The sequence below is a fragment of the Ochotona curzoniae genome, unplaced genomic scaffold, assembly GCF_017591425.1.
Source record: "Ochotona curzoniae isolate NIBS_2020 unplaced genomic scaffold, NIBS_Ocur_1.0 patch433, whole genome shotgun sequence".
NCBI classification, from domain to species: Eukaryota; Metazoa; Chordata; class Mammalia; order Lagomorpha; family Ochotonidae; genus Ochotona; species Ochotona curzoniae.
Window position 1 is genome coordinate 229,294 of NW_024467010.1, and position 27,377 is coordinate 256,670.

General features: G+C 51.8%; 1 protein-coding gene across 1 annotated transcript in view; it reads right to left on the reverse strand.

Moving 5' to 3' along the window:
* LOC121167895 (meiosis-specific with OB domain-containing protein-like) overlaps nt 1-22,698 on the reverse strand; it is a 30,413-nt gene extending 7,715 nt beyond the window's left edge. Inside the window, exons 1-8 of the mRNA XM_040997598.1 lie at nt 22,552-22,698; nt 20,456-20,513; nt 8,317-8,448; nt 6,386-6,458; nt 4,380-4,575; nt 1,972-2,072; nt 839-891; nt 658-753 (exon numbers count right to left, since the gene is read on the reverse strand). Of these exons, the coding sequence (XP_040853532.1) occupies nt 658-753; nt 839-891; nt 1,972-2,072; nt 4,380-4,575; nt 6,386-6,458; nt 8,317-8,448; nt 20,456-20,513; nt 22,552-22,620 (778 nt within the window). The 5' untranslated portion in view covers nt 22,621-22,698. The remainder of the gene's footprint in view (nt 1-657; nt 754-838; nt 892-1,971; nt 2,073-4,379; nt 4,576-6,385; nt 6,459-8,316; nt 8,449-20,455; nt 20,514-22,551) is intronic.
* Nucleotides 22,699-27,377: the final 4,679 nt, after the last annotated feature.

Genomic DNA, 27,377 nt, shown 5'->3' on the forward strand with positions numbered 1-27,377 from the left:
AAAGGAGGGATGAAAGGAAGGAAAGAAGGAAGGGAGGGAGGAGCGAGGAAGTGAGGAAGGGAGGAAGGGAGGAGGGAGGAAGGGAGGAATTGTGGGACTCCTGCTGCCACCCAGCTACTAAGCCAGACGCCAGTTCCTGAGCCTGTGTTACATTGCGCCTGTGACCCTGGGAAGTCCCTCCTGCTGACATGACCTTGAGGAGGTGCCCGGCTGCTCTGGTCCAGCAGTGCATCACTCCTGGCAGTTACGCCGCACCTTAGCGTACCAGGCGCCTTGCTTTGCCCGCTGCCCAGCCTCGTGCCCTGCCTGCAACTGCTGGGAGCCGCTGGCTTCATCTACAGGAACAAGCCAATGCTGCCACACACACAGGTGCTGTTTGCTAGCAAAACAGAATTTAGCCTCGTCAATCACTTAGGTAATCCCATAAATAACACTGACCTTTTAAAAATCATGACAAGGGACAACACTGTTCAAATACATGTGTTTTCACATTTCTCTAGCAAAGATATTAAAGATATAGCTCATCTTAATTTTTTTAAATGTCATTATAAGGCATTTTTTACTTTTAGCTCAAATTAAATCTACTCTTAAATATACTGCACAAAATTTTGTCCGCCATCATTTCCAAATGAATGAGGAGTGTCCGAGCGCTTTTACCTGGGTCAGCTGTAATGATGGTCTTTGAGATGATGGTGGCTGTCATGCAGTTTCTGAATTTGTCAAAACTTATTCTTACATCTGCAGCAAATATTACTGTTGGGAGAAGGGTCAGTTTAAATTGCTTTATCAAAGAATAAAATAATGACAAATACTTAGCCCTGCCACTGAGCTACAATACCTGTTTCTCCTGGAATCCAGCTCTGGACAAGCAGAATGGACTCATTATCCCAACTGCGGGTGTTTCAAGAGGAGCAGAACAAGAGGGCCGCGTTAGAACAAAGCCAGTAGTGGCAACCTATCTACTACACAGACACAGGGACTGCTTCCATGGCCAGGGCTGCTGCTGCCTGGGCAGGGGCGTGTGCTGCCTGGGCAGGGGGGCTGCTGCTGCCTGGGCAGGGGCGTGTGCTGCCTGGGCAGGGGGGGTGTGCTGCCTGGGCAGGGGCGTGTGCTGCCTGGGCAGGGGGGTGCTGCTGCCTGGGCAGGGGAGGGGGTGCTGCCTGGGCAGGGGGGGGTGCTGCTGCCTGGGCAGGGGGGCTGCTGCTGCCTGGGCAGGGGGGGTGCTGCTGCCTGGGCAGGGGGGGTGCTGCTGCCTGGGGGGGGGGGTGCTGCTGCCTGGGCAGGGGTGCTGCTGCCTGCAGTCTGCCCTGAGGAACACTGAGCACTGTGGATCCCTCACTCCCTCAGTGCACACTCACTCCCTCAGTGCACACTCACTCCCTCAGTGCACACTCAACTGGTCGCTCCTTTAGGTCATCACATGCAAGTTGCCCCTGGGGATGAGGAATGCAGACTGACCGTCCACCGTCGGAGCACCAGGGCAGGCCTACTATGGGTAAACTGCTCAGGGAACTGGATGGGTCAGGAACACTTCCTTGCTGGTTTCCTGTGGCACCGAGGGCCTCCTGTGCCCTGGAGGGCTTCGTGGTGCAGCCCTTCCCCACTCTCCCAGCACTGCTTTCCCTCACTGCTCAGGACCCTGACAAGTCTGGCTTGGTTATCATCAGCATCCCATTCTCAGAATACAAAACTAAAACTAACTGGTCACCAAACAGCCAACTTAGCCAACTTAGTCTGACACAGTGCACATGCTGTCTGAGCGGCAATGGCAGAATCTGTTGGGCAGATGGGGGAGGTGACCGCACTGGGGGGAGGGCAGGTGGGGGAGGTGACCGCACTGGGGGGAGGGCAGGTGGGGGAGGTGACCGCACTGGGGGGAGGGCAGGTGGGGGAGGTGACCGCACTGGGGGGACCAGGGCGGGTGGGGGCGGTGACTGCACAGGGGGGACCAGGGCGGGTGGGGGAGTTTACCACGTCAGGGGGAATGAAGACTCTGTCTCATCGTAGAGTCTGACTTCACACCTCTGGCCTTTTCTTCGATCTGAAGTTGTAAAGTGTTTTTTCTCTCCAATCTTGGAAATTGAAGGAAATCATTATTTTTTTTTCTAATTATAAAGTTCTTAAATATTTGTTGACGGAAATAGTCAATGTTTACCTTCTGAACATAAAATAATACTAAAACAGCATGACCCATTGATATTTATTTCATGACTTAAAAGTAGCTTTCAACTCTAAGACTATTTAGCTGAAGATAAATTACACACTTCAGGCCCAGCACCATAGCCTAGCAGCTAAAGTCCTCACCTTGGACGTGCCAGGATCCCATATGGGTGCCAGTTCTAATCCCGGCTGCTCTGCTTCCCATCCAGCTCCCTGCCTGTGGCCTGGGAAAGCAGTGGAGGACGGCCCAAAGCCTTGGGACCCTGCACCCGCGTGGGAGACCTGGAGGAACTCCAGGCTCCTGGCTTCAGATCGGCTCAGCTCCAGCCGTTGTGCTCACTTGAGGAGTGAACCAGAGAACAGAAGATCTTCTCTGTCTCTCCTCCTCTCTGTAATTCTGCCTTCCCAATAAAAATAAATAATTTTTTTTTAAAAAATTACACACTTTAGGGAGAGCAAGGCAGCCGTGTTCAGGCTAAGGACAAAAGTGCCATGACAGGCCCTTGGGAGCAGCTGTACAGACTCCTCAAAGTTGGAACAAACATTGTCATATATATATGAAATATGCATATATGTATTTGTAAAATATATTATAAAATATAGTTTTTATAATGCCTTATGTAATAAATATAAAATATACAAATAATAAAATATAAGATATCTATAACATAATAATTAATGATATATGAAATATAAGTAATAATATAAAGTTTTTATACCATAGAATATAGTATAAAATCATATATATGTATATCTGGAGAGAGTTAGAGAGAGCGAGCTTCCACCTGCCGGCCCACTTCATACACCAGCACAGAGGCTCGGCCGAGCCGGGCTGAGAGCCCAGTCCAGGGGCCTCCCGGGGCTGGCGGGACCCACGGACTTGGACATTTCCTGGCGTCAGTAAGGAGCTGGGTCAGCAGGGAGGGAGCCAGGACCTCATCCTCGCACAGAGCATGTGACCATGGAATGGTTTCTGTGGTCCAGAGTGAACTCAGCAGACATCAACACCACTTCCTTGCAGCGTGAAGGTGCAGAGCACGGAAACAAAGTGACATGGGAAAGAGGACGCCGGGCGGGTGTCCCACAGAAGGCGCTGGGCCTGATGTCCAGCTGGGAAGCCCACCCCCCCAGGAGTGCCTCGGACATTCACTCCAACTCCTGATGCAGCTCCCGGCTGGCACAGACCCCGAGAGCCGTGGTGTTCGCTCAGTGGTTGCTTTCTGCCACCCACAGGGACTGATGTGTTTCTCCCGTTAAGTGACAGATAAGTTGTGGAAACAGAACTGTAGTGGGAATGGATGCTGATTAGTAGGTAACTGCTTGTGCCTCGGCCCTGGAGTCGTGGCTGTCACCCAATGCCACTCCTGAAGCACGAAGAACGGCTTGCTTTGAGGAAACTGATTACAGTAACTTAGAGACTTATCTTTAAGAACACCTGGTCGACCATGAAGCAAAAATTCATGGTTTGAACATTTATGCATGCCAACTTGGTCATAAAGTTAAAAGCAGAATAATCAAATGTGTCTGAGTAAATAAAAAGGCAGCTTCTTGAGCTGTTGGCAGAGACACCAGGTGCCAGCGTCCGTGTCTCCTCTTTCCGTCGCGTCCACATCCCCGTCTGATGCTGCTCACGTGCTTTACTGTACGGCAGTGTCGCTCCCACGTCCGCCTCTGCGCCTGCGCCCTGTCGCTTCAGAGCTGAGAACTCCGTGAACCGAGACGGACACAGATGCAATGCAGGACCACGCTCCAGCACCCCGCGCGGACTGCCCCACTGTGCGCACGGGCACCCTGCCCCAGAGCAGCACTGAGGACACCCCCAAAACTGTGCAGGCTTCCGCTCAGTCAGCCCGTCCTTTCTGTTTGTGTCCTTTTTTTTTTTAATATTTATTTATTTTAATTGGAAAGCCAGATAGACAGAGAGGAGAAACAGAGAGGACGCGTCCAAGGCGAGGACTTTAACCACTACGCTATGGTGCCGGGCCGTGTGTCCTTGCTTAACCTGAGCTCTCACAAAGGAATCACTTATAAGGAATCTGTGCTGCACTTAGGATCCAAAACCAATTTTATCTTGATACTGCTTCTCAGATGAGACGATACCTTCCCTTCAATGAGCAGTGTTATCATTCTCTTAATCTTACTACCAAGATACCGAAGAAAAATGAGCCCAGCTGGTCCTGACCCTGCCGTTCGCTTGGTCTTGTTGGGGTTTCACTCACCGACCTCACAGCGGCCAGCACATTAACAATCCTCCCGTCCAGTGTGCGTCCGTTGGCAACGATGTCACCCAAGGCATAGTAATCACGTGACTCCTTAACGGGCAAATGGAGCAAGGGAAGCAGCTTGCTGTCCACTCCGTGACCCGGACAAACGTTCAGGGTGGAGTGACTCTCACTGAGCAGGAGTTTACAGTCGCTAAGTTGCAGAAACACACACACGTTATTGACTTTGTAACAGAAGAACACTGCGCAGCATTTTTGTCTACACTGTGAGAAAGCGTGCTGCGCATCTAGCCTGTGTCCCAGCACGCAGCCGCCCGGCCTCGCCCAGGACTCTGGACTTCTACCCCTCTCTGCCATGCGCGGGCGGAGGACTCTGGCACTGCAGGGCGGGAGCAAAGCTGTGCGACACGCGAAGCTTGGGACACTGCCTGGGACACCGGGCGTCCACCGGATCGAGGCCCCGCCACATCCAGGCTCCTGTTAGAGCATCCTGGGACACAGAGCAGGGTGGCTCCTGCCGCCTGCCTGGGAGAGCCAGATGGCGTTTCTGCCCTTCAGCTTCAGCCCGGCCAAGCCAGAACCAGCGGGCACTGGAGGAATGAGCAGATGGAAGATACCTCTCTATGTGTTTTTCAAATAAAAATAAACTTCTAAATTTTAAATAAATTTTAAAAATCTTTAGGTGGTTCTAAAAAGGTAAAAATGGGGCTGGTGAGGCTGTGTGGCTTCAGTGCTGGAGTGCCTGCTCTGGGGCTGCAGCTCCCCAGCGGTGTGTCTGTGCCCCCGCAGAGCTTGGGCCGAGCGCAGGCCCTGCAGCCACGGCACGGAGCGGCTCAGCACTGGCTGCAGAACGCCTGGGACGCGAGAGCAGAGAGAACCTTGCCTGCTCCTCGCCCCCTCCATCCTCCTACATGTGCCTTCTAATAAATACATATATCTTTACAGGTTTATTGATTGGGGCCCGGCACAATAGCGTAACAGCTAAAGTCCTCGCCTTGGGGTGCCAGTTCATATCCCGGCAGCCCCACTTCCCATCCAGCTCCCTGCCTGTGGCCTGGGAAAGCAGTCAAGGACGGCCCAAAGCCTTGGGACCCCGCACCCGCGTGGGAGACCCGGAGGGGGCTCTTGGCTCCTGACTTCAGATCAGCACAGCACCGGCCGTTGCGGCCACTTGGGGAGTGAACTATTGGAAAGAAGGTCTTCCTCCTCTCTGCATATCCGCCTTTTAAAATAAAAATAAAATAAATCTTAACAAAGAGATTTACTGATTGATCGATTATTGGAAAGTCACATTTACAGAGAGAAGGAGAGACAGAGAGGAAGATCTTCCATCCATTGGTTCACTCCCCAAATGGCCACAATGGCCAGAGCTGAGCCGATCCACAGCCAGGAGCCAGGAGCCTCTCCGAGTCCCCCATGCGGGTGCAGGGTCCCAGGCTGCTTTCCCAGGGCACAGCTGGGATACAAACTGGTGCCCATGTGGGATCCTGGTTAAAGCAAGGTAAGGACTTTAGCCACTAGAATACTGTGCCAGGCCTATAAATAAATATTTAAAATAAATAAATAAACAAATGAAGGCACAGGACTTGCCATTTCTCTCTCCACACAGAGTGGCCTAGCCAAGGACAGCATTGTTCAGGCAGGCGCTGCCGAGCCCTTGGCGCCCTCTACAGGCTGGCCTCACAACAGCTGCCGCCCTGCCTGCCCCCAGTCTCCCCCAAGGTCTGCAGGGTGGGCCCCACTGCCTTGCAGGTCCCACAAAAACACACAGAAGTTGTAAAATTGACCTTTTTCTAATTGTTCAGTTTTAATGCGACTAGAGTCAATTTTTAAAAAAATCTAATATCAAAGTTCTAAAAGCAAAGCCATTTTTATGTGACTGTATCAAAAGTAAGTGTGTGAGAGAAAATTAAACCCCTAATTTTCAAACAGAATACTGTAAGGCCAGCGCTAACACGACAGAAGCCATTAGGAGTGACCGTCCGGGCACACAGATGACTCGCCTCGGAGTGGCAGGCATGAATCGTTCCTCTCTCTCCATGTCTTTTCTTTGGATCAGGGGATTTTCAATGATCACTGAAACAGAAGGCACAGACAGGGACAGGTTCAGGACCGCCCGTGCACAGCAGGTCCAGCCACCACCACGTGGCCGCCGTCCTAGCCCTCCCCAGCACTGTGCGGACAGGCCACCACACACAGCGAGGACAGGCCACCACGCATAGCGAGGAAAGGCCACCACGCACAGCGAGGAAAGGCCACCACGCACGCACTGAGGACAGGCCACCACGCACAGCGAGGACAGGCCACCACGCACAGCGAGGACAGGCCACCACACGCACAGCGAGGACAGGCCACCCTGCACAGCGAGGACAGGCCACCACGCACACAATGAGGACAGGCCACCACGCACAGCGAGGACAGGCCACCCTGCACAGCGAGGACAGGCCACCACACACACAGCGAGGACAGGCCACCACGCACAGCGAGGACAGGCCACCACGCACGCACTGAGGACAGGCCAACACACACAGCGAGGACAGGCCATCATGCACAGCGAGGACAGGCCACCACACACAGCAAGGGCAGGCCACCACACTGAGAAATGATGTGGCTGTCAGCCTGGATAGTGACATTAGCAGTGTTGTGTGTTAATCCCACTGTGGCATGCCTTAACAGAAGTGTGTTGATTTAGTGGCATTGGTTGCAACACTTACTGACCTTGCCCTACTTACACATGCCCGGGCGGCAGCGGCGGGTGGAGGGCACACGGACCACAGCTGCAGGTCTGGGCTGTCACTTCCCAGCTCAGGGAGCACACCATGTCACAGTCTGTTCCCCCACAGACTTTGTCGAGCCTTCCTTATTATATGCACTCACCTTACATGAACAAGTAATTTGAGAATTTTTATAAAACAATAAATTTATCTTTTAATTCCACTTTCATGACCTCTGCAGTGTCCTTGTAAGACTAACAACCTGTGTCCACTTAAGGAGCGCATTAACGGCATCGGGCACTGGAAGCTGGGGAGCTCAGAGATGCTGCTATGGGGACAGACGGCCTGCCCGACAGAGCAGGGAAGGAGTCCATCGCCGCACTGCCCTCCCTCCCCACGCCTCCTGGGACTCGGCAAGCTCTGCGGGAGGAGAGCACGCCAGCGCATTCAACAGCCACAACAACCTTAAAGGGCTATTATTTCACAGGTAAGGTCTAACAAGATTAAGACATTTTCTCAAAACCATGATGTAAGTAAAGTGCTGGAATCCAACTGTAAGCTTCAGAGTTCTTGTTCTTTTGATGAAAGCAGGCTGGACTGACTGACAGGGTTTAAAGTGAGTAGAAGGTGTAGCTGAGTTGGTATTTTGCCTAAACTCCTATTCAAAATTTTACTCTCGGGCCCGGCGCGGTGGCGCAGTGGTTAAGGTCCTCGCCTTGAACACACCAGGATCCCATATGGGCACCGGTTCTAATCCTGGCAGCCCCGCTTCCCTTCCAGCTCCCTGCCTGTGGCCTGGGAAAGCTCAACAAGGTCCCTGCACCCAGGTGGCAGACCTGGAGGAAGCTCCTGGCTCCTGCTTTCCAATCAGCTCCACTCCAGCCATTGCAGCCATGTGGGGAGTGAAGCAGTGAGTGAAAGACCCTCTTGGTCTCTTCTGTGTGTGGGTGTGTCTGTGAGAGAGAGAGACTTTCAAGTAAAACAAATGCTAAAAACAGAAAAAGACCAATAGTTGATACAAACTGAAATCTGAAACACTTGCAACGCTAAGGTGATAAAACTGCTTGGTAAAAGCGTTTCCATCATTCTCGCCGCTCCCAGGACTCCCGAGCGGCCTAGCATCTGCTTCTCACAAAGCCCTTGAGAGTTGCAGACTGTCTGACTTCATTTAGGCTCCTTAGCATACCACGGGAGGACTCCTGGCACAGAGGGCAACTCACCACACTCGCCAACCCGGAAGCTGCCAGCAAGGGACCTGACGTGATTTTCGCTGCCCCAGGATGTCACATTGACAAAGTGACTTGGCGAGTCTCGGATGGTGAAATTGAAAGTGTATCTTTCTGATCCGATATCTAAGGAAAAGAACAATGCTTTTATTTCTCAAGTGAAATTTTTCATTTTTACTTTGAACAAACGATTAATTTGAAGAAATGATTACTGACCATGATGACAAATTACTCAAACATGATGCAAAGTGTTACCTCAAGTAGCCCTGCTATTACAACTCAGCGAAGCGCAGGCCGCAGTGTAGACTGTGACAGGCCTCCCCGCGGTGCCCTGCGCGCAGCGGGCAGACACCCAGTGCCCACAGTCGCCTGGGATCCACAGCTCTCACCCTGCTGTTCATTATCTCAAACTAAGCTGCATGCTGCCCAGTGACCACCAGGGGTCAGCAGCTACACTGTATTCCAACCGGGCACTCTGGCAGGTTTATTTAAAGTGGCACGGGGTGGTGTTGGCACAGCAGTAAGTCACCTGCAAACCACGTGGGGGAGTTTGGTTCAGGTCCCAGCAACTTCACTTCAAATCAACTTCCTGGGCCCGGCGCGGTGGCGCAAGTGGTTAAGTCCTCGCCTTGCACGCCCGGGATCCCATATGGGCGCCGGTTCTAATCCCGGCAGCCCCGCTTCCCTTCCAGCTCCCTGCCTGTGGCCTGGGAAGGCAGTTGAGGACGGCCCAAAGCTTTGGGACCCTGCACCCGCGTGGGAGACCCGGAAGAGGCTCCTGGCTTCGGATCGGCATAGTATCGACCCGTTGCGCTCACTTGGGGAGTGAATCATCGGATGGAAGATCTTCCTCTCTGTATCTCCTCTCTGTATATCCGCCTTTCCAATGAAAAAATAATAAAAATAAATCTTTAAAAAAAAAAATCAACTTCCTGCAGTGTTGATTGCCACACGCGGTGATGTTGATTGCCACACACGGTGGCCTAAAGATGGCGCCTGGCGGAAATAAACACGTCAGCAGGAGTAGCTCCTGTCACGTACATTGGAGAGTATTGCGCAGGCGCTTGCACATGCGCTGAGGGCTGACGCGTGAACAGCGGCGTGATCAGCGCGTGCACAGGCCTCTTGCCCTATCCAAACTGCAGGATTGGCGCGTGGTCTAGAGGCTCACCAATAAGCCGCCACTTGGGCGGAGCCATCCCCGATAAGAGCGAGAGCACGAGCTGGGTCGGGGCCTTCCTCTTCATCATCTTGGTGTGCACAATAAAGACTACCGCGGAAGACTTCACTCGCGTCTGCCTCTTATTGCGGGTCGATAGGAGCGTGGGCGTGACAACTGGTGCCGAAACCCGGGAAATTTCGGGACCTAGAGGAAGGCCCCCCGTGCCATACGGGGAGAAGTCAGAACCGCGGCCATAAATAGGTAAGGAGCTCTGAGAGGGAGGCGTTACTGGGCTTGAGGAATTTAACCCTGAGACATGGGTGCGCAGACTTCCTTGATTAAGCCTTTACAGGCACTTTTGAAAGCACGTAAATTAAAGGTTAGTGAACGTACACTGGAAGGCTTTATCAAAGAAGTAGACCGTCATGCGCCCTGGTATGTGGTTTCCGGATCATTGACTCCGCGGTCCTGGGAGAAACTCGGTAAAGATTTACAGAGAGCTAAGGAGCGTGACCGTTTGAGTCCGGGAGTTATGCCACTATGGAGATTGATTCGTGCATGTTTAGAAGATGACCGGTGCAAAGAAGCTGTGACTCAGGGTCGAGATTGCCTTCAATTAGCCCAAGATAGCCTCTCAGAAACAGAGCGGGAGGAGAGAGTTGGTACCAAACTTAAACAAGAAAAGGGAGTCAAGAAAAATGAGAAAAACGATAAAAATGGCCATAGTCAAGAGAAAAAATCTTCCCTTTACCCGATATCGGAGTTAGAGAAGTTAAAAGTAGCTCCCTCTTCCTCAGATACAGAATCTTTAGACTCAGAGGAAGAGCATAGACCAAGAAAAGATTATAATAGAAAAAGGAGAGGTGAGAAAGACTCCAGGGAACGCGAGGCCCAGGAGGGACGTTGTGGCCCCTCCTCCCGCAATGGGCGGAGCCAAGAGGCACCCGCAACTCCGGCGCCTTCAGCGCCCCCCTTACCCATGATAAATGATTCTTTTCTTAGTAATGAAGTGAAACGGGAACTTCAACAGGCATTCCCCGTACTTGAACAGGGGAACCAGAGAGTACATCACCCGGTGGAGGCCTCATTAATTAAAGAATTAGCTGCAGCTGTGTCTCAATATGGCCTTCATGCCAATTATACCTTATCCCTGTTAGAGCGGTTGGGTGGACAGGTTTTGACTCCGTCAGATTGGCAGTTTGTGGTGAAGGCCGTCCTCCCAAATATGGGTGTTTACTTAAATTGGAAGGGCCTATGGCATGAATATTTGGCCGTGACGGCACACGCCAATCATAGACGTGCTGGCGAGGCTGGAAGATGGGGGTTTAATATGCTTACTGGACAGGCTGAATACGCCAATGATCAAAATAATTTCCCCTGGCAAGTATACACACAGATTGCCGAGGCGGCAATTAGGGCCTGGAAAGGCATTTCCCTTAAAGGACAGGAGCAGTTGGGGATAACACAGGTAAAGCAGAGGTCTGATGAGCCTTTTGCTGACTTTGTTGCTCGAGTAATGCAAGCAGTGGAGAGAACTTTTGGAGAAGGAGAGCAAACAAATAAGATGATGGAACAAATTATCTGGGAACAGTGTAATGCAGAATGCAGGGCCTTGATAAAAGATCGTAGAGCCAGGGGACTGACGGATTGGCTGAAAATTTGCAGAGATACAGGAGGCCCTCTAACCGCACATGGCCTGGCGGCGGCCATTTTAAAGGCCTCCCCCAGAGAGAGGACATTGCCGGTATGTTTTCAATGCGGTAAGCCAGGACACATGAAGAAAGAATGCCGCGCCGGGCCAGGCCGTAAAGTCCCCGGAATATGTCCACGGTGCCGTAAGGGAAAACATTGGGCTAATGAATGTAAATCTGTCAAAGACATTGAAGGGCGACCACTTCCCACTCAGGAATCAAAAAACGGGGAGTGGGGCCCAAAGACCCAGGTCCCCTCAGTCCCTCGGGCATTTTATCGCTCCACACAGAAGAGCCCAACCCGCGCCAACACCCAGCAAGTATGGACCTCTGTGCCGCCACCGGAGTCCTATTAACAACAGAAGATGGCATCTTGCCAATTCCTGTTACCCTGACAGGCACGATGCCGCCAGATAAACTAGGGCTTGTGGTGGGCCGTGCCGCCCTGAGTTCGCAAGGCTTTATTGTAACACCAGGGGTCTTACACCCGGGCGCTGATTCCTTGTCGATTTTATGCTCAACAACACAAGGTACCTTCGCTGTTGCCCAAGGTGACCCCATTGCTCAACTTATATTTTTGCCAGTTTTATCTGAAATGAAGGATTCCTCTCAGACCAAAGTAGAGATCTCTAATATAAATTTAATGATGGATATGGCTGATAGACCTATGCTTAAATTACAAATAGAAAACAGGCCGTTTATGGGACTTTTAGATACAGGAGCTGATAAGAGCATTATAACCTCTAGATATTGGCCGCGTGATTGGCCTTTGCTTCGAACTTCCCATAGTTTACGCGGCCTGGGGTTTGAACAAGCTCCATCCCAAAGTGCCAGAGCCCTACAGTGGAAGGATAAGGAAGGCAACTGCGGGACAGTCACACCTTATGTCCTGGACCTACCGGTTTGCCTTTGGGGAAGAGATATTCTTCAACAGATGGGGGTGCGGTTAGTCTCCAATGCCTCCGGTTATTCTGAGACCTCTCGAAAACTAATGAAACAAATGGGCTATATACAGGGAAAAGGTTTAGGCAAACAGAATCAAGGTATTGTCCAGCCAATTGAACCTCGGGAAAATCCAGGCCGTAAAGGCCTGGGTTTTTAATAGCGGCCATTGGTATGCAGCTGCCCATACCTTGGAAAACAGCCGAACCGGTTTGGGTTCCCCAATGGCCGCTATCATTTGAGAAATGCCAAGCTGCTCAACAATTAGTTCAGGAACAATTACATTTGGGACATTTAGAGCCCTCTGTTTCTCCTTGGAATACTCCTATCTTTGTTATCAAAAAGAAATCAGGAAAGTGGCGCCTTTTGCATGATTTAAGAGCTGTAAATGCACAGATGCAATGCTTTGGTCCTGTTCAAAGGGGCCTCCCAGTTTTGTCATCCCTCCCTAAACATTGGCCGTTATTAGTGATTGATTTAAAAGATTGCTTTTTTTCTATACCATTAGCATTACAAGATAGGGAGAGGTTTGCTTTTACTATTCCCTCTGTTAATCATGAAGAGCCGGATAAGCGTTATCAATGGAAAGTATTGCCTCAGGGAATGGCTAATAGCCCCACCATGTGTCAGCTTTATGTTGCCCAAGTGTTACAGCCGGTACGAGACCGGTTTCCAACAGCTCGTATTGTCCATTATATGGATGATATTCTAATTTGTGCCCAAAACCAAGACCAGTTATTACAGATTTATGTTGATTTGAAGCGGGCTCTACAGAATTATGGCCTTATAGTTTCAGCCGAGAAGGTTCAAATGCAGCAGGTAAAAGCCTTTTTAGGATCTTTAATCACAGAAACATATGTTAGGCCTCAAAAGATAAGTCTTAAAATTTCTCATTTGCAAACACTGAATGATTTTCAAAAATTAGCGGGGGATATTAATTGGTTACGACCCTTCCTTAAGATCTCTTCTCAGGAGTTAAAGCCCCTGTTCGCCCTACTTGAAGGCGATTCTGATCTTGCCTCCCGACGAACACTCACACCTGAGGCACAACAGGTCTTAGTGAAAGTTCAAGAGGCCATAGAGAAGGCTCAATTAGTTCGCCTAGATCAAGATCAGCCTTTTGAATTATGTGTGTTAGCTACAGAGATTTTCCCCACTGCTGTGTTATGGCAACAAGGCCCATTGCTTTGGATTCATTCTCAGATTTCTCAGATTAAGTCTATTCAATGGTATCCATCTGCGGTCGCGTCCATAGTACTTAAGGGGTTAAAATTAGCTTTGTGTCATTTTGGGCGCTATCCAGACCGCGTAGTAGTTCCCTATACTGTTCAACAATTACAAGTGCTGAGTGGGTGTAGCAATGAGTGGTCCATCTTAATGTTTACCTATCAAGGAGTTTTTGATAATCATCTTCCAAAACACCCATTATTACAATTTTTACAGCGACATCCTGTGGTTTTTCCAGAGAAAACCAGCTCTCATCCTCTTACTGGTGCTTTGACAGTTTTCACTGACGGCTCCTCGACAGGAGCTGGAGCCCTGGTTGCTGAAGAGAGGATAATAACCAAGTCCTTTTCAACAGTCTCTCCTCAGAGAGTGGAATGTCATATGGTGCTTCTTGCCTTACAAACCTTTTCAGAGCCCTTGAATATTGTTTCTGATTCCCTATATGTGGTGAATGCGGTGAATGTTTTAGAGGCCGCTGGCTTTATTTCAGAGTCCGGCCCGGTGGCAGATCTTTTTAAACAAATTCAACAGGCCATTTGGCATAGAAACCACCCCTTTTATATAACCCATATTCGAGCCCATTCAGGGCTACCGGGACCACTAACTAGAGGAAATGCTCTTGCAGACGCCGCCACCAGGACTCAGGTTCTGATGATGCTTGTGTCTCCACCTTCCTCAGAGGAGAAGGCCCGCCAATTCCATTCACAGTTTCATGTTTCAGCCCAGACCCTTAGACTTCGATTTGGGATTACTAGAAAAGAGGCACGCCAGATTGTTCTTGATTGTCCTGCCTGCTGCGAATTTAGGCCTGTTCCGCATGAAGGGGTTAACCCCAGAGGATTGAGGCCTAATCAACTATGGCAGATGGACGTGACACACGTCCCCTCCTTTGGGAAAAATCAATTTGTACATGTATCTGTTGATTCCTTTTCAGGCATACTTTTTGCATCAGTACTAACTGGGGAAAAGGCTGTTCATGTAATCCAACATTGCCTAGAAGCATGGGCCGCGTGGGGTAAACCTGAATGTCTCAAAACTGATAATGGCCCTGCCTATACCTCGGTGAAATTTCATGCCTTTTGCAAACAGATGGGTGTGAAATTAATTACTGGTATCCCATATAACCCACAAGGACAAGGAATTATTGAACGCGCTCATCGCACCATTAAAGAATACATACAAAAACAGAGAACCGCCTGGGACTCATTTGGCCTCACTAGCCATAGCCCTCGGGCCATTTTGGCCCTGGCCCTTTTTACCATTAATTTTTTACAACTAGATGAGAAAGGCCTGAGCGCCGCCGATCGGCATTCCCTTCCCTCTACTAAAGAACAGTCATGGGTCAAATGGAAGGATGTATTAGAAACTAAATGGAAAGGTCCAGACCCTGTAATAAGACAAGCTCGAGGAGCTATTTGTGTGTTTCCACAGGATGCTCCAGTCCCGATTTGGGTTCCGTCACGATTGACCCGCAGCTGTCCAGGCCCGATTGAAGCAGCGCCTTCGCAAGAGGACGAAGAGGACGCTGCCAAGGATGAGAACCGTGAATCCCTTTTGGGGTAATACCCTGTTAGTGCTAGTTGGGGTGCTGCTTCTATCCAGCTTAGCCATGACTGAGCATCGTTGGGGCATTCTAACTGCCTTTCCACGGCCCCTGCCGGTCACCCATACAGCGGCTGTGTTTCCTCGCTTTTTTACCACAAATGAGACCCTTGATTTGCCATATTTGCCTGTGGATATGGAAGAGGCCAATGTTACAAGCTATAATTTGGATCTGAGTGGCTCCCTGTGTTTTCAGTTTTGGAGTGGCTCTGCCAGCGAGGATTATTCTTGTGTTACTTTTTCTCCACAGGCAGCTGCGTGGGTAGATCAGCCAGAGTTAACCTGGACACAGAAGCTAGATCAATGGCTTAGGCAAACTTTGTTGTCCACACAGTCGCCATCTACTGAGGCCGCTCCTTTTGCCAATGCCACCATAATTTTCGGGGCTATGCCACTCCGCCATCTTAATAGAAATCTGACGATTCCATCACAGCCAAAATGGATGCCCCGTTGTTCCACGCCCTATTCATCAAAACTCTTGAAACCATGGACCTCCTGTCAGTCCCCCATGGTTATGTGGGCCAGACGAGGCCAATATACCTTCTCTCCTGCTATGGGTACCTGGCGCAATAATTCCTATAGTGGCCTTAATTATACATATCAAAATCCAGTACAATCTATTTTTGTGAATCCCTGGCATCAGTGGCTTCTTTGTGGAATTAATGGATCCTGTACAGATTTGCAACCATTTTCAATGTTGAGAGGAGGCAAGATAATGCTTGCCAATGTTACCTGGAATTTTACGGAACCTTTTGAGACCTCGTTAAATGTTACCAAAGAATTTAGGACAGAGAGTTTTGTTTCCACTCCAGTTTGTGCGATTCCTCCGTTTTTGTTCCTGCTGTTTAAATCTACGGGCCAACCAGTGTCATCTTTGAATTGTTCTGAGAAATGGTGCAAATTGGCACAATGCTGGAATGCCACTGATGACTGGGATGGAGCTGTTGTGATGCACATCTCGAGATGGCTTCCCTGGCCCGTGGACACCCCCACTGCTCTGACCCTATATCGCCAGAAGAGGGATTTTGGGATAACGGCTGCTCTGATAGCCGCTATTACCGTAGCTCTTGCAGCCTCCGCCACGGCGGCCGTGGCCCTTTCCACCACTGTACAGACGGCCACTGCCTTAAATAACATTTCTGCTGCTACAGCCCAAGCCTTACAAAATCAGGCCCACATTAATAGCCACCTAAAAGGGGGCCTGATGGTCTTGAATCAGAGAGTCGATCTGGTTCAGGACCAGGTCGACACCCTGTGGGAAGTAGCACAATTAGGCTGTCAATGGCGTCTTCCTGGCCTATGTGTGACATCGGTTCCTTTTGTTAATGGCTCACATGCTGCTAATTTGTCCAGACAACTGTCTAGTTATCTTTTAGGAAATTGGACCAAAGAGTTCGACGAGCTTCAACAAGATCTAAGGATCGCGATCGTGCAGATTAATTCCACCAGAGTCGATCCTTCAATAGCACACTCCATGACAGACTGGATCAAAACCGCTGCGGCCTCTATAAAGGAATGGGCGGGAGTGGGGGTCTTGCTCTCGCTCTTATGCGGCGGGTTGGCGCTTGCCCTTTTTTGCCTCTATCGCATAAGACAGAGGGCTGCTCAAGATCGTGTGATTATCCGCCAGGCCCTTCTAGCCCTTCAAGAGGGTGCCTCTCCCCAGGCTTGGTTAACCATGCTCAATAATGAATAAGATCCAATGCACAGCCCTAGCACCTCGAGCCGTCACGGCATTGCACCGAGTTGGGTGTGCACACAACCCTTATTCATTCAGGGTCAGCCCTTGCACTCCGCTGGGATTGCCCATTGCACGCGGAAGGGTGACCCATGTCAGCAGCTTGACCTTTGCCAACTTTCTCTACAAACTGCTGCCAATGACGGGTAAGATGGCTAGGATGTCTCCACCTAAGACAGGAGGCCATTGGTATCTGACAATGATCTCCCTAGACGGGTAAAGAGTATCCCAAGCCACAACCTAAGACAGGCTCTTTTTGTAAAGAAGAAAGGGGGAGATGTTGATTGCCACACGCGGTGATGTTGATTGCCACACACGGTGGCCTAAAGATGGCGCCTGGCGGAAATAAACACGTCAGCAGGAGTAGCTCCTGTCACGTACATTGGAGAGTATTGCGCAGGCGCTTGCACATGCGCTGAGGGCTGACGCGTGAACAGCGGCGTGATCAGCGCGTGCACAGGCCTCTTGCCCTATCCAAACTGCAGGATTGGCGCGTGGTCTAGAGGCTCACCAATAAGCCGCCACTTGGGCGGAGCCATCCCCGATAAGAGCGAGAGCACGAGCTGGGTCGGGGCCTTCCTCTTCATCATCTTGGTGTGCACAATAAAGACTACCGCGGAAGACTTCACTCGCGTCTGCCTCTTATTGCGGGTCGATAGGAGCGTGGGCGTGACACTGCAGTGTACAACTGGAAGGCAGGCGCGCCTCCATCACCCGCTGCGAGGCTCCCACTGCGGCCTGGACCAGCGCTGCCCGCACGCGTGAGAGGGAACCAACACATGCAACATCTCCCTGACTACTGTGCTTATCTACCTATTTACGTATTTAATATTTACATATTTAACCGCCACAAATTTTTAAAAAAGATTTATTTATTTTTATTGCAAAGTCAGATATACAGACAGGAGAAAAAGCAGAGATCTTTCATCTGCTGATTTACTCCCCAAGTGACCGCAATGGCCGGAGCTGAGCCAATCCGAAGCCAGGAGCCAGGAGCCTCCTCCAGGTCTCCCACGTGGGTGCAGGGTCCCAAGGCTTTGGGCCGTCCTCAACTGCCTTCCCAGGCCACAGGCAGGGAGCTGGATGGGAAGTGGGGCTGCTGGGATTAGAACCGGCGCCCAGGGCCCGGCGCGGTGGCGCAAGTGGTTAAGTCCTCGCCTTGCACGCCCGGGATCCCATATGGGCGCCGGTTCTAATCCCGGCAGCCCCGCTTCCCTTCCAGCTCCCTGCCTGTGGCCTGGGAAAGCAGTTGAGGACGGCCCAAAGCTTTGGGACCCTGCACCCGCGTGGGAGACCCGGAAGAGGCTCCTGGCTTCGGATCGGCATAGTATCGGCCCGTTGCGGCTCACTTGGGGAGTGAATCATCGGATGGAAGATCTTCCTCTCTGTCTCTCCTCTCTGTATATCCGCCTTTCCAATAAAAAATAATAAAAATAAATCTAAAAAAAAAAAAAAACCGGCGCCCATATAGGATCCCAGCGTGTTCGAGGCAAGGACTTTAACTGCTAGGCCACCACACCAGGCCCACTTCTTTTCTTTTTGTATTTATTTAAAAGATAGTTACAGAAAGGGAAAGACAAAGAGATACCTGCCACACGCACTGCTTCCCTCCCTTGCAGCTGGGCTGGGCTGTTCAAAGCCAGGAGCCAGGAGCCTGCTCCGGGTCTCCCACACAGGTGCAGGGTCCAAGCACTCGTGCTGCCCTCCACTGCTCTTCCAGACCATGAGCTGGGGGCTGGGTGGGGAGAGAAGCAGGCAGGTTTGAACTGGCAGTAAGGGACCCAGCTTGGCAGGCAGGTCTACCAGTATGCCACATCCTGGCTCTGGGGTTTCACTTTTCAGCCACAGTTATTGCAATGCTTAATTGTGTGTGCGTGTGTGTGTGTGTGTGTGTGTGTGTGTGACAATGTAAGTGCAGAAGAGTAACATTGTGGAGGAGTGGGTTAAGCTGCTGTGTGTGTCGCCAGTGGTTTGAGGCTGCTCCACTTCCACTCCAGCTCCTCACTAACAGCAGGGAGAGCGGGGAGGATGGCCCTGCAAGCAGGAGGGAGACCGGGAACAAGCTGTGGACTCCTAGCTTTGGCCTGGCACAGTCCCAGGCGTTCAAGCCATTTAGAGTAACTGGAGATGGAAGATCTCTCTCTCGCTCTGTAATTCATTCTGACTCTGAAATAAATTTTAAAATCAATTAAAAAAAAAAAAGATTTATTTTTAAATTAGAAAGTCAGATTTACAAAGAAAAAGGAGAGACAGAGAAAAATCTTGCATCCACTGGTGCACTCCCCAAGCAGCCACAACGGCCGGAGCTGAGCATATCTGAAGCCAGGAGCCTCTTCCGGGTCTCCCACACAGATGCAGGGTGCCAAGGCTTTACCCGTCCTCCACTGCTTTCCCAAACTATGAGCAGGGAGCTGGCTGGGAGGTGAAGCAGCACCCTTACGGATGCAGGCGCTAGCAGGTGGAGGATTTGCCAATCGAGCCATCGTATGGCCCAGTCCAGCTCCCTATTAATACACGTTCTGGACAGCGGTCGGCGGCGACTCGGGCACTCGGCCCCTCCCACCATGCAGAGCAACTGGGCTCCATCTCCACCCCTTCCTGGCCGCTGCAGGCAGCAACCAGTGGGTGGAAGATCTCCATCCCTCTGCCTTTTACATAATCAAGTAATTTAAAAAAAGTTCACCCTTTCTCTGTGTCTTACCTGAGGTTTCCATGTGTATATTGCCTCTTACGCTAAAAGTTATAAATAATTGAAAAGGAATTGTTACTGTGGGCTATGCAGGGTACTAACCCTTACACAGTTTTCCACATTCTTCGTGGCAGCAAATAGAAGAGATCTTGGACAGCGCCAGTCCAGCCCCGAGCCCTTTCTCCGGGCCCCCAGCACAGCTGAAGATGACAGCCCGTGGGGCAGCCTGTATTACCCCGACCACCTGTTATGACCGTCCCATCTGGGAACTGGTGGCCGTCCAGCGGCTCCACTGCCAATCCAACTCCCTGCCAATGGCCTGGGAAAAGCCGTGGAAGATGGCCCAAGTGCCTGGGCCCTTTCCACCGGCATAAGACACCTGGATACAGCCCCCAGCTCCGCTTTCAGCTGCACTTCAGCCTCGCCCAGCTGGGCCATTATGGCTGTCTAGAGAGTAAACCAGAGGATGCAAGATCTGTTTTTGTTTGTTTTGTTTTGTTTGTCTCTCCGTCTCTAATTCAGACTTTCAAATAAAAATAAATAAATAGTTAAAATAAAAGACCGGGCCCAGCGTGATACCCTAGTAGCTTAGTCCTCGCCTTGAAAACGCCAGGATCCCATATAGGCGCCGGTTCTAATCCCGGCAGCTCCACTTCCCATCCAGCTCCCTGCCTGTGGCCTGGCAGAGCCGTTGAGGACAGCCCAAAGCTTTGGGACCCTGCACCCGCGTGGGAGACCCAGAAGAGGTTCCAGGTTCCTGGCTTCGGGTCAGCATAGCACCGGCCGTTGTGCTCATTTGGGGAGTGAATCGTCGGACGGAAGATCTTCCTCTCTGTCTCTCCTCCTCTCCGTATGTCTGACTTTGTAATGAAAATAAATCTTTAAAAAAAAAAGCATCACAAATGAATCTGCACTCCTCCCATACATGGCCTTACATTGAGCAGCTGACTGTACACTAGAGAACTTGGTCACTGTTGTTTAGGAGCTAAGCAGACATGGAACACTTCATCACTTGAATAAACTGTTATAGTCACAAGCCACAGCTGATTAAATATAAACCAAAGAGTTAAACAAAACTTAGCTCTTTCTGTCTGGAAAGCCTTTGACGTCTGTCTTCCCAATTACTATACCGATAATTTTCTGAAAAACAAAAGTACATAGAAGAGCAGTTTAAACACAGATGTACTAAGACAGTGCTGCCACAAATCCATTCGTGCATGTTATGCTTCTTCTGTATTTCTAAACACCAGATAGAACTTGGTAGTTGCCCTGTGCTACCAATCTTTAACAAATTCATGCCAAACTCATGTGTGTCTTCAAAGCTTTCTTATACAGGCTTTCTAACAATCCACAGGAAACTGACCAGCTTCCTAATCTAAACATTCTGGACAATAATATAGGTGAGACTGTGCCAAAAATTGTGTATTATTTGTTTATTATTTTGTATATATTGGTTTGTGTATTATTCTAGAGTCCTAATCTTTAAAACTTAGACAATAACATCTCTGTTTCAATATTTAATTATAATGATCATCAAAAAAATCATTAAATCTTTTCAAAAATAAAAACTACTTTTTATGAAAAAAACACTGCACTAATTGCAACAGCTGATTTTAACCTTATAATGATTAGTGACATTTAAAATACAGCAAACTTCTGAATACACCCCAACTAGACGAGCTGTTGGCTGCCTTGAAAGCACAGCTATCATTTCAAATCTCACTGAATTATTGGGAAAACACAACTCAAGAAAGCGTAGAGTAAAAGTCACTAATAGAAGAAATAATTAGCCAGTAGTTTATCTCTTTTGAAAAAAAAATCTATTCATTTTATTGCAAAGTCAGATTTGCAGACAGGGGATTCGGAGAGAACCATCTTCTGCGCGCTGGTTAGGTTTCCAGTGGCAGCTAAGCTGGAGCTGCGCTGGCGCCGTCGAGCCAAAGCAGGGGCCTCTTCCGGGCCTCCCACGTGGGCGCAGGGTCCAAGCACTCGGCTGTCCTCGACTGCTTTCCCAGGCCTCAAGTAGGGAGCCGCAAGGGAAGCAGAGCAGCCGGGACAAGAACCGGAACCCATAAGGGATCCTGATGTATGCAAGGCGAGGATTCAGCCACTAGGCTATTGCACTGAGCCCACAAATATACTATCTTTTCAGAAAAACTGTTTACGTTATCACTTCTTGGCCTTTTGGCTATGATTAAATGTAAAAAACTGTTAACACTAAACACTAAATTTTAACAGTAACAAACTTTGAAATGTGATGTATTAGTCACTCATAAAATTACTCTGACCACGATTCATAAAAGCAGACACAGGGGCCTGTGCAGCGGTGCTGTGTACTAATCCGCCTACAGTGCTGCTGTCCCCTGTGTGTGCCGGGCCATGTCCCAGCTGTTCCACCTCCGAGCCAACTCACTGCTTATGGCATGGGAAAGCAGTGGACCATGGCTCAAGCACCTGCACCCCTTCAGGAGACTCCAGGCTCCTGGCTTCGGATCGGCGCAGCATGGGCTGTTGCGCTCACTTGGGGAGTGAACCATCGGATGGAAGATCTTCCTCTCCGTCTCTCCTCTCTCTATATCTGACTCTCCAATAAAAATAAATACATCTTTCTTTGAAAAAAGGCACATGTAAAGAGCAAACTCCTCAGAGCGGGATGGAAAGGAGTACAGTAACCGCTTCGCTGGGGGTGCTCCGCTGCCGGCTCCAGCCAGCAAGGTCCTGATAAATGTGAAGTCACTGAAGGCCTCCACAGCGTCTCACAGGGGTCCGAGTGTGCAAGGCGTGCCCGCAGCACTCCTTACGTCTTGCAAGCAGTGCAATAGCAAGTACTTCAGAAAATACACTGATGATTACAGAACTGCTACTCCTGAATAAGAATCATTTAATTCTACAATGTTAAATTTGGCTAATCACTTAAGTTGTTATTTTATTTAATATTTATTAAGGTAACGTAAAAACGTTGACCACTTTGCATAATTGCCAGCAGTCCCTGCCATCACACATCGCCTCCGTGACAGAGCAAGGCGAGTCTTTGTTCAGCTGCGTCACAGGAACCGGATGCGGGCCGAGCTACCGCGCGGGGCAGCAGCACGCGCTGCGCCAGTGCGTGTCGGATGAGTCAGTCCCGGCCACGTGCCATCCTGTACAGCACAAAGCTTCACCCAGGCACCGAACCTACCACGTAAGCCAAACTTGGATGGAGATCGGAAAGCGCAGTGAAGGCCTTCGATGCAGAGGAGCTTGCCATGTTTTAACCTGTATTTTACAAGATAGAATTTAGATGTACAAATTAAATAACTGAAATAAGCCATGAAAAATTTCAAGGTTTAAAAAGCTATTAAGAAAAACATTCAATATTTCAGTCTTTGAAAATTTTGTAATAATGAAATAGACATTCAACCAATAGCAGATGTGTTCAAAATGCCTTTTTATAATTTTGGAATGCATAGCTAGGCACAATATTTTTCATGAAAAATTCTTAATTGGGGGAGGGCAACTCCATGGCAGAGCAGGATAAGCCTCCGTCTGTGGCTCCGGCACCCTTGTGGGTCAGTGTGAGACCAGAGCTGCTCCATTCCGATCCAGCTCCTGCTGACGTGCCAACAGCAGCCCCTCAGGAGCAAGCAGCTCTCCTCCCCGGCTTGGGATGGCTCCAGCTCCAGCCGCTGCTGCCACCTGGGCAGTGAACTGTGGACGGACGAACTCTCTGTAAGTCTACCTTTCAAATAAAAATAAAATTTAAAAAATTAATTTTGGTGGCCCGGCGTGACTCAGGCACCAAGAACCCATATGGATAGCAGTTTGTGTCCCGGCAGCTCCACTTCCCATCCAGCTCCCTGCCTGTGGCCTGGGAAAGCAGTCAGGGACGGCCCGAGGCCTTGGGACCTGCACCCGCGTGGGAGACCCAGAGGAGCTCCTGGCTCCTGGCTCTGGCTCAGTTCCAGCCGCTGTGGCTGCTGGAGGAGTAATGGAAGATCTTCCTCTCTGTTTCTCCTTTTCTCTATAAATTTGATCTGCCTTTCCAATAAAAAAATTATTTAAAAAATTAATTGTTGATACAATATAAATCAGCAGTCATGTCTTTACACTACTGAAGATTAACTTTCTCATCCTTAAAATGTGATTTTTTAAAAAAGATTTATTTATGTTTATTGCAAAGTCATATATAGAGGGGGGGTGAAGATCTTTCATCCGCTGATTCACTCCCCAAGTGACTGCAACAGGAGCTGTGCCAATCCGAAGCCAGGAGCCTTGATCCTACCTCTTCTGGGTCTCCCATGCGGGTGCAGGTCCCAAGGCTTTGGGCTGTTCTCGACTGCTTTCCCGGGCCACAAGCAGAGAGCTAGATGGGAACTGGAGCTGCCAGGATTAGAACTGGCAACATATGGGATCCTGTCACATTCAAGGCGAGGACCTTAACCATTACGCTATCGCGCCAGGCCCCAAAATCTGATTTCTTAACATGTGCGTAATGTCCATCTATGAGCTATCTCACAGCTGTTTTCATCCAGGTCAGCGATTTCAGCACTCAAGACCCTCAGCACCAGGAGAAAACTCTAGAATTAAGCAGTGCTAAATTTCCCATACAATCCTTGGGGTGTTTGGCTTTATTGTGTGCAATTCCACGATCTGAAATACTTACCAAATGGTGACATTCATTCATTCTTCCATCTGCTAAACCAAGCAAGATTTATCAAGAGCTAGCGAGTGCTAGACACTTGACGTTAGAGAAAGATGAGTTACTCAGGTGCTGGATTTTGTGTAAAACACAAGCTACCTACAACCTAAGTGAGTTCTGCACATCCTTGCTCCCCCACTTTAAGTAAGATTTATTTAGATCTTGGGCCCGGTGCAGTGGCCTAGCAGCTAAAGTCCTCGCCTTGAATGTGCCAGGATCCCATATGGGCGCCGGTTCTAATCCCGGCAGCCCCGCTTCCCATCCAGCTCCCTGCTTGTGGCCTGGGAGAGCAGTCGAGGACGGCCCAAAGCCTTGGGACCCTGCGCCCATGTGGGAGACCTGGAGGAGGTTCCTGGCTCCTGGCTTCGGACCAGCATAGCATCAGCCGTCGCGCTCACTTGGGGAGTGAATCATCTGAATGAAGATCTTCCTCTCTGTCTCTCCTCCTCTCTATATCTGACTTTTCAATAACAATAAATGAATCTTAAAAAAGGATTTCTTTACATCTTAACCTGCTGTGCACTGGCCCCACGTTTGTATCCCTTCGCATCTCTCGGTGAAGCGCCCCAAAGCGCACAGCGGGGCGCCCGCGTCGGCCTGCTTCCCCGCGGCTTCGGCGCCTGACAGCTCACAGTCCGGGGCTGGACGTGCGGCGCGGGCGAGTGGGCTCCCCGTCTCCCCGCGTCTCCCCGTCTCCCCGCCCGCCCCGCGTCTCCCCGCCCGCCCCGCGTCTCCCCGTCTCCCCGCCCGCCCCGCGTCTCCCCGTCTCCCCGCGTCTCCCCGCCCGCCCCGCGTCTCCCGGCCCGCCCCGCGTCTCCCCGTCTCCCCGCCCGCCCCGCGTCTCCCCGCCCGCCCAGCAGGCGCTCCGGGCGCTCGGGGCGAAGGGGGCCACGGCGGCAGCGCACGACGCGCTTCTAGAATGCTCCCCGCGCCGCCGCCACAGCGCCGGCCGCTCACGGACACGGCGTCCGCCGCACCGAGAGGCCGCATGCCCCGCTCGGCCGGCCACGGGCTCGGGCGGCGCCCAGGGCACGGCGGCGCGGGGAGCCCCCGCCGCACTCCCCGTCTGTCACAGCCGAAAAGAAATGGGCGCCGAGGCCGGAACCCCGGGCCAGGATGGGTGGAAGCCGGCGCCGCTCACCGAGGCGCCCCGGCCCGTGGCTCCGGCGGGCTTCCTGGTCGCGGCGTCCCTCGTCCCGGTCTCCTCAGCGCTCGGCCCTCAGCCGGCAGCCCGGGGCGCCCGCGGCGCGCGACCGTTAGCGCCAGGCCCCGCCCCCGCGAGACCACGCCCAAGCTCGGGACCCGCCGTGGCGAGGCCACGCCCCAAACGCAGGCCCCGCCCTGGCGAGACCACGCCCCAAGCTCGGGACCCGCCGTGGCGAGGCCACGCCCCAAACTCAGGCCCGCCCCGGCGAGACCACGCCCCGCCCCCGCGCTCGGCCCCGCCCCTCCCCACTGCCCTGCTTCTCTCACAGGAGCATGGCTTCCCTTCTGCCCCCGCCAGGGTGCCGTGCGGTGCCACACTCGCCTGAAGGAGGACGAGAATGCCAGCAGGTTAGGGTAGGGGGCCCCTGGTGGGCTGCCCATGTCCCAACTAAGGTAACATTGGGGAAATTCTGGAAAGGATTCTGCCCTCGCCGCCTCAGGTGGCGGTGTCAGCCCAGGTTGGGGGTACACGAGGCTCCGTGTCAGCCCAGGTTGGGGGTGCAGATGGCTCCGTGCCAGCCCAGGTTGGGGTGCATGTGGCTCCGTGCCAGCCCAGGTTGGGGTGCATGTGGCTCCGTGCCAGCCCAGGTTAGGGGTACACGAGGCTACGTGTCAGCCCAGGTTAAGGGTGCATGTGGCTCCGTGTCAGCCCAGGTTAGGGGTGCATGTGGCTCCGTGTCAGCCCAGGTTAGGGGTGCATGTGGCTCCGTGCCAGCCCAGGTTAGGGGTACACGAGGCTCCGTGTCAGCCCAGGTTAGAGGTACATGAGGCTCCGTGCCAACCCAGGTTGGGGGTACACGAGGCTCCGTGTCAGCCCAGGTTGGGGGTGCATGTGGCTCCGTGCCAGCCCAGGTTGGGGGTGCATGTGGCTCCGTGTCAGCCCAGGTTGGGGGTGCAGGCTGTTGGATTTCTCGCTCAGAGGGAGACGGGGCAGGCTGTGGTCACTGCAGGGGCTGTGGGCACTGGACCAGGCCAAGCGGTGGCCGTCCTGAGCTGCCCTGTGCTCCCTGCGTGTCGGGTAGCCTGGGCTACTTGTCCAGCTGGAGATGGGCGTGCTCTGGCTCCGAGGCGCTGAGCAACTGCCTGCCTGCGTGGATGCGTGCAGGAATATAGGAGTAAAACAGGGCGTCCCGCGGTGCGCTCAGATAAACCTGAGGACATTGCACTTTTGTGTTTCCCATTGCTATCACTTAGTCTAATGACTTGCAAACTGATTTTCTCTTAATAGAATGTTAATCAGGGTCAAGTAAGATGCAACAACTAGATTAACCCTGTCTCCTGGCCTGCCTCTATGCAGCACATTTAAAGCTGTGGAGACTGGTACTATGAAGCTTGGGTTAAACCGCCGCCTGCAGTGTCGGCAGCTCCCTGCTAACCAGCCTGCACCCCGCGAGAGACCCGAAGAATGTCCAGGCTCCTGGCTTGGGCCTGGCCAGCTCTGGCCGCTACAGCATCTGCAGAGGGAAGCACTGCGTGAAAGCTTCTCTGTGACTCTTCCAAGCCAGGGCAACACGCCTGCGGCTGGCTGGAGTCCAAGGCGCCCCAGGACTTCCACGGATGGAAATTACTTCCTGCGCCCTTTTGCGGGCCGGCTAGGGAGCTGCCCTGGAGTTGCCCAAGTTTCCTGTCGCCCTGGGAGCCCAAATCCCGGAGGTCAAGCCTGGGCGCTCACAGGCTAGCTTCCATCCTCCAGTCGATACCAGGGGTGCCAGGTGAGACCGCGCCCCTAGCACCTGTCGGATAAATGGGACTGGGAGCCCAGCGCGGATGTCGGGGTGCAGCCGCCCTTCCTCATGCCTAGGCCGGGCACGCCCGAGCTGCTGGCGGACGAGGGAGCAGGTGCGGAGTGCGGGCGGGTAGCGGCCCGGAAGGACACAGAGGTGGTAGGCGCCAAGCACCAAGGTGCCGAGCACCCGCGGCGCATGGAGCACCCGCGGCGCATGGAGCACCCGCAGCGCTGTCCCCTGCCCAGGCGCCCTAGCCGGCCCCAGCCCCGTCGTCTGGGCTGCCTCTACCTGCCATGGAGTGGGCGTCCAAGCCCGGGAGCGGGGCCGAGGGCGGGCGCGCATCCCGATCTGCGCCGCGCTCATCCCAAGGGCCAGGGGGGAGACTCGGACTAG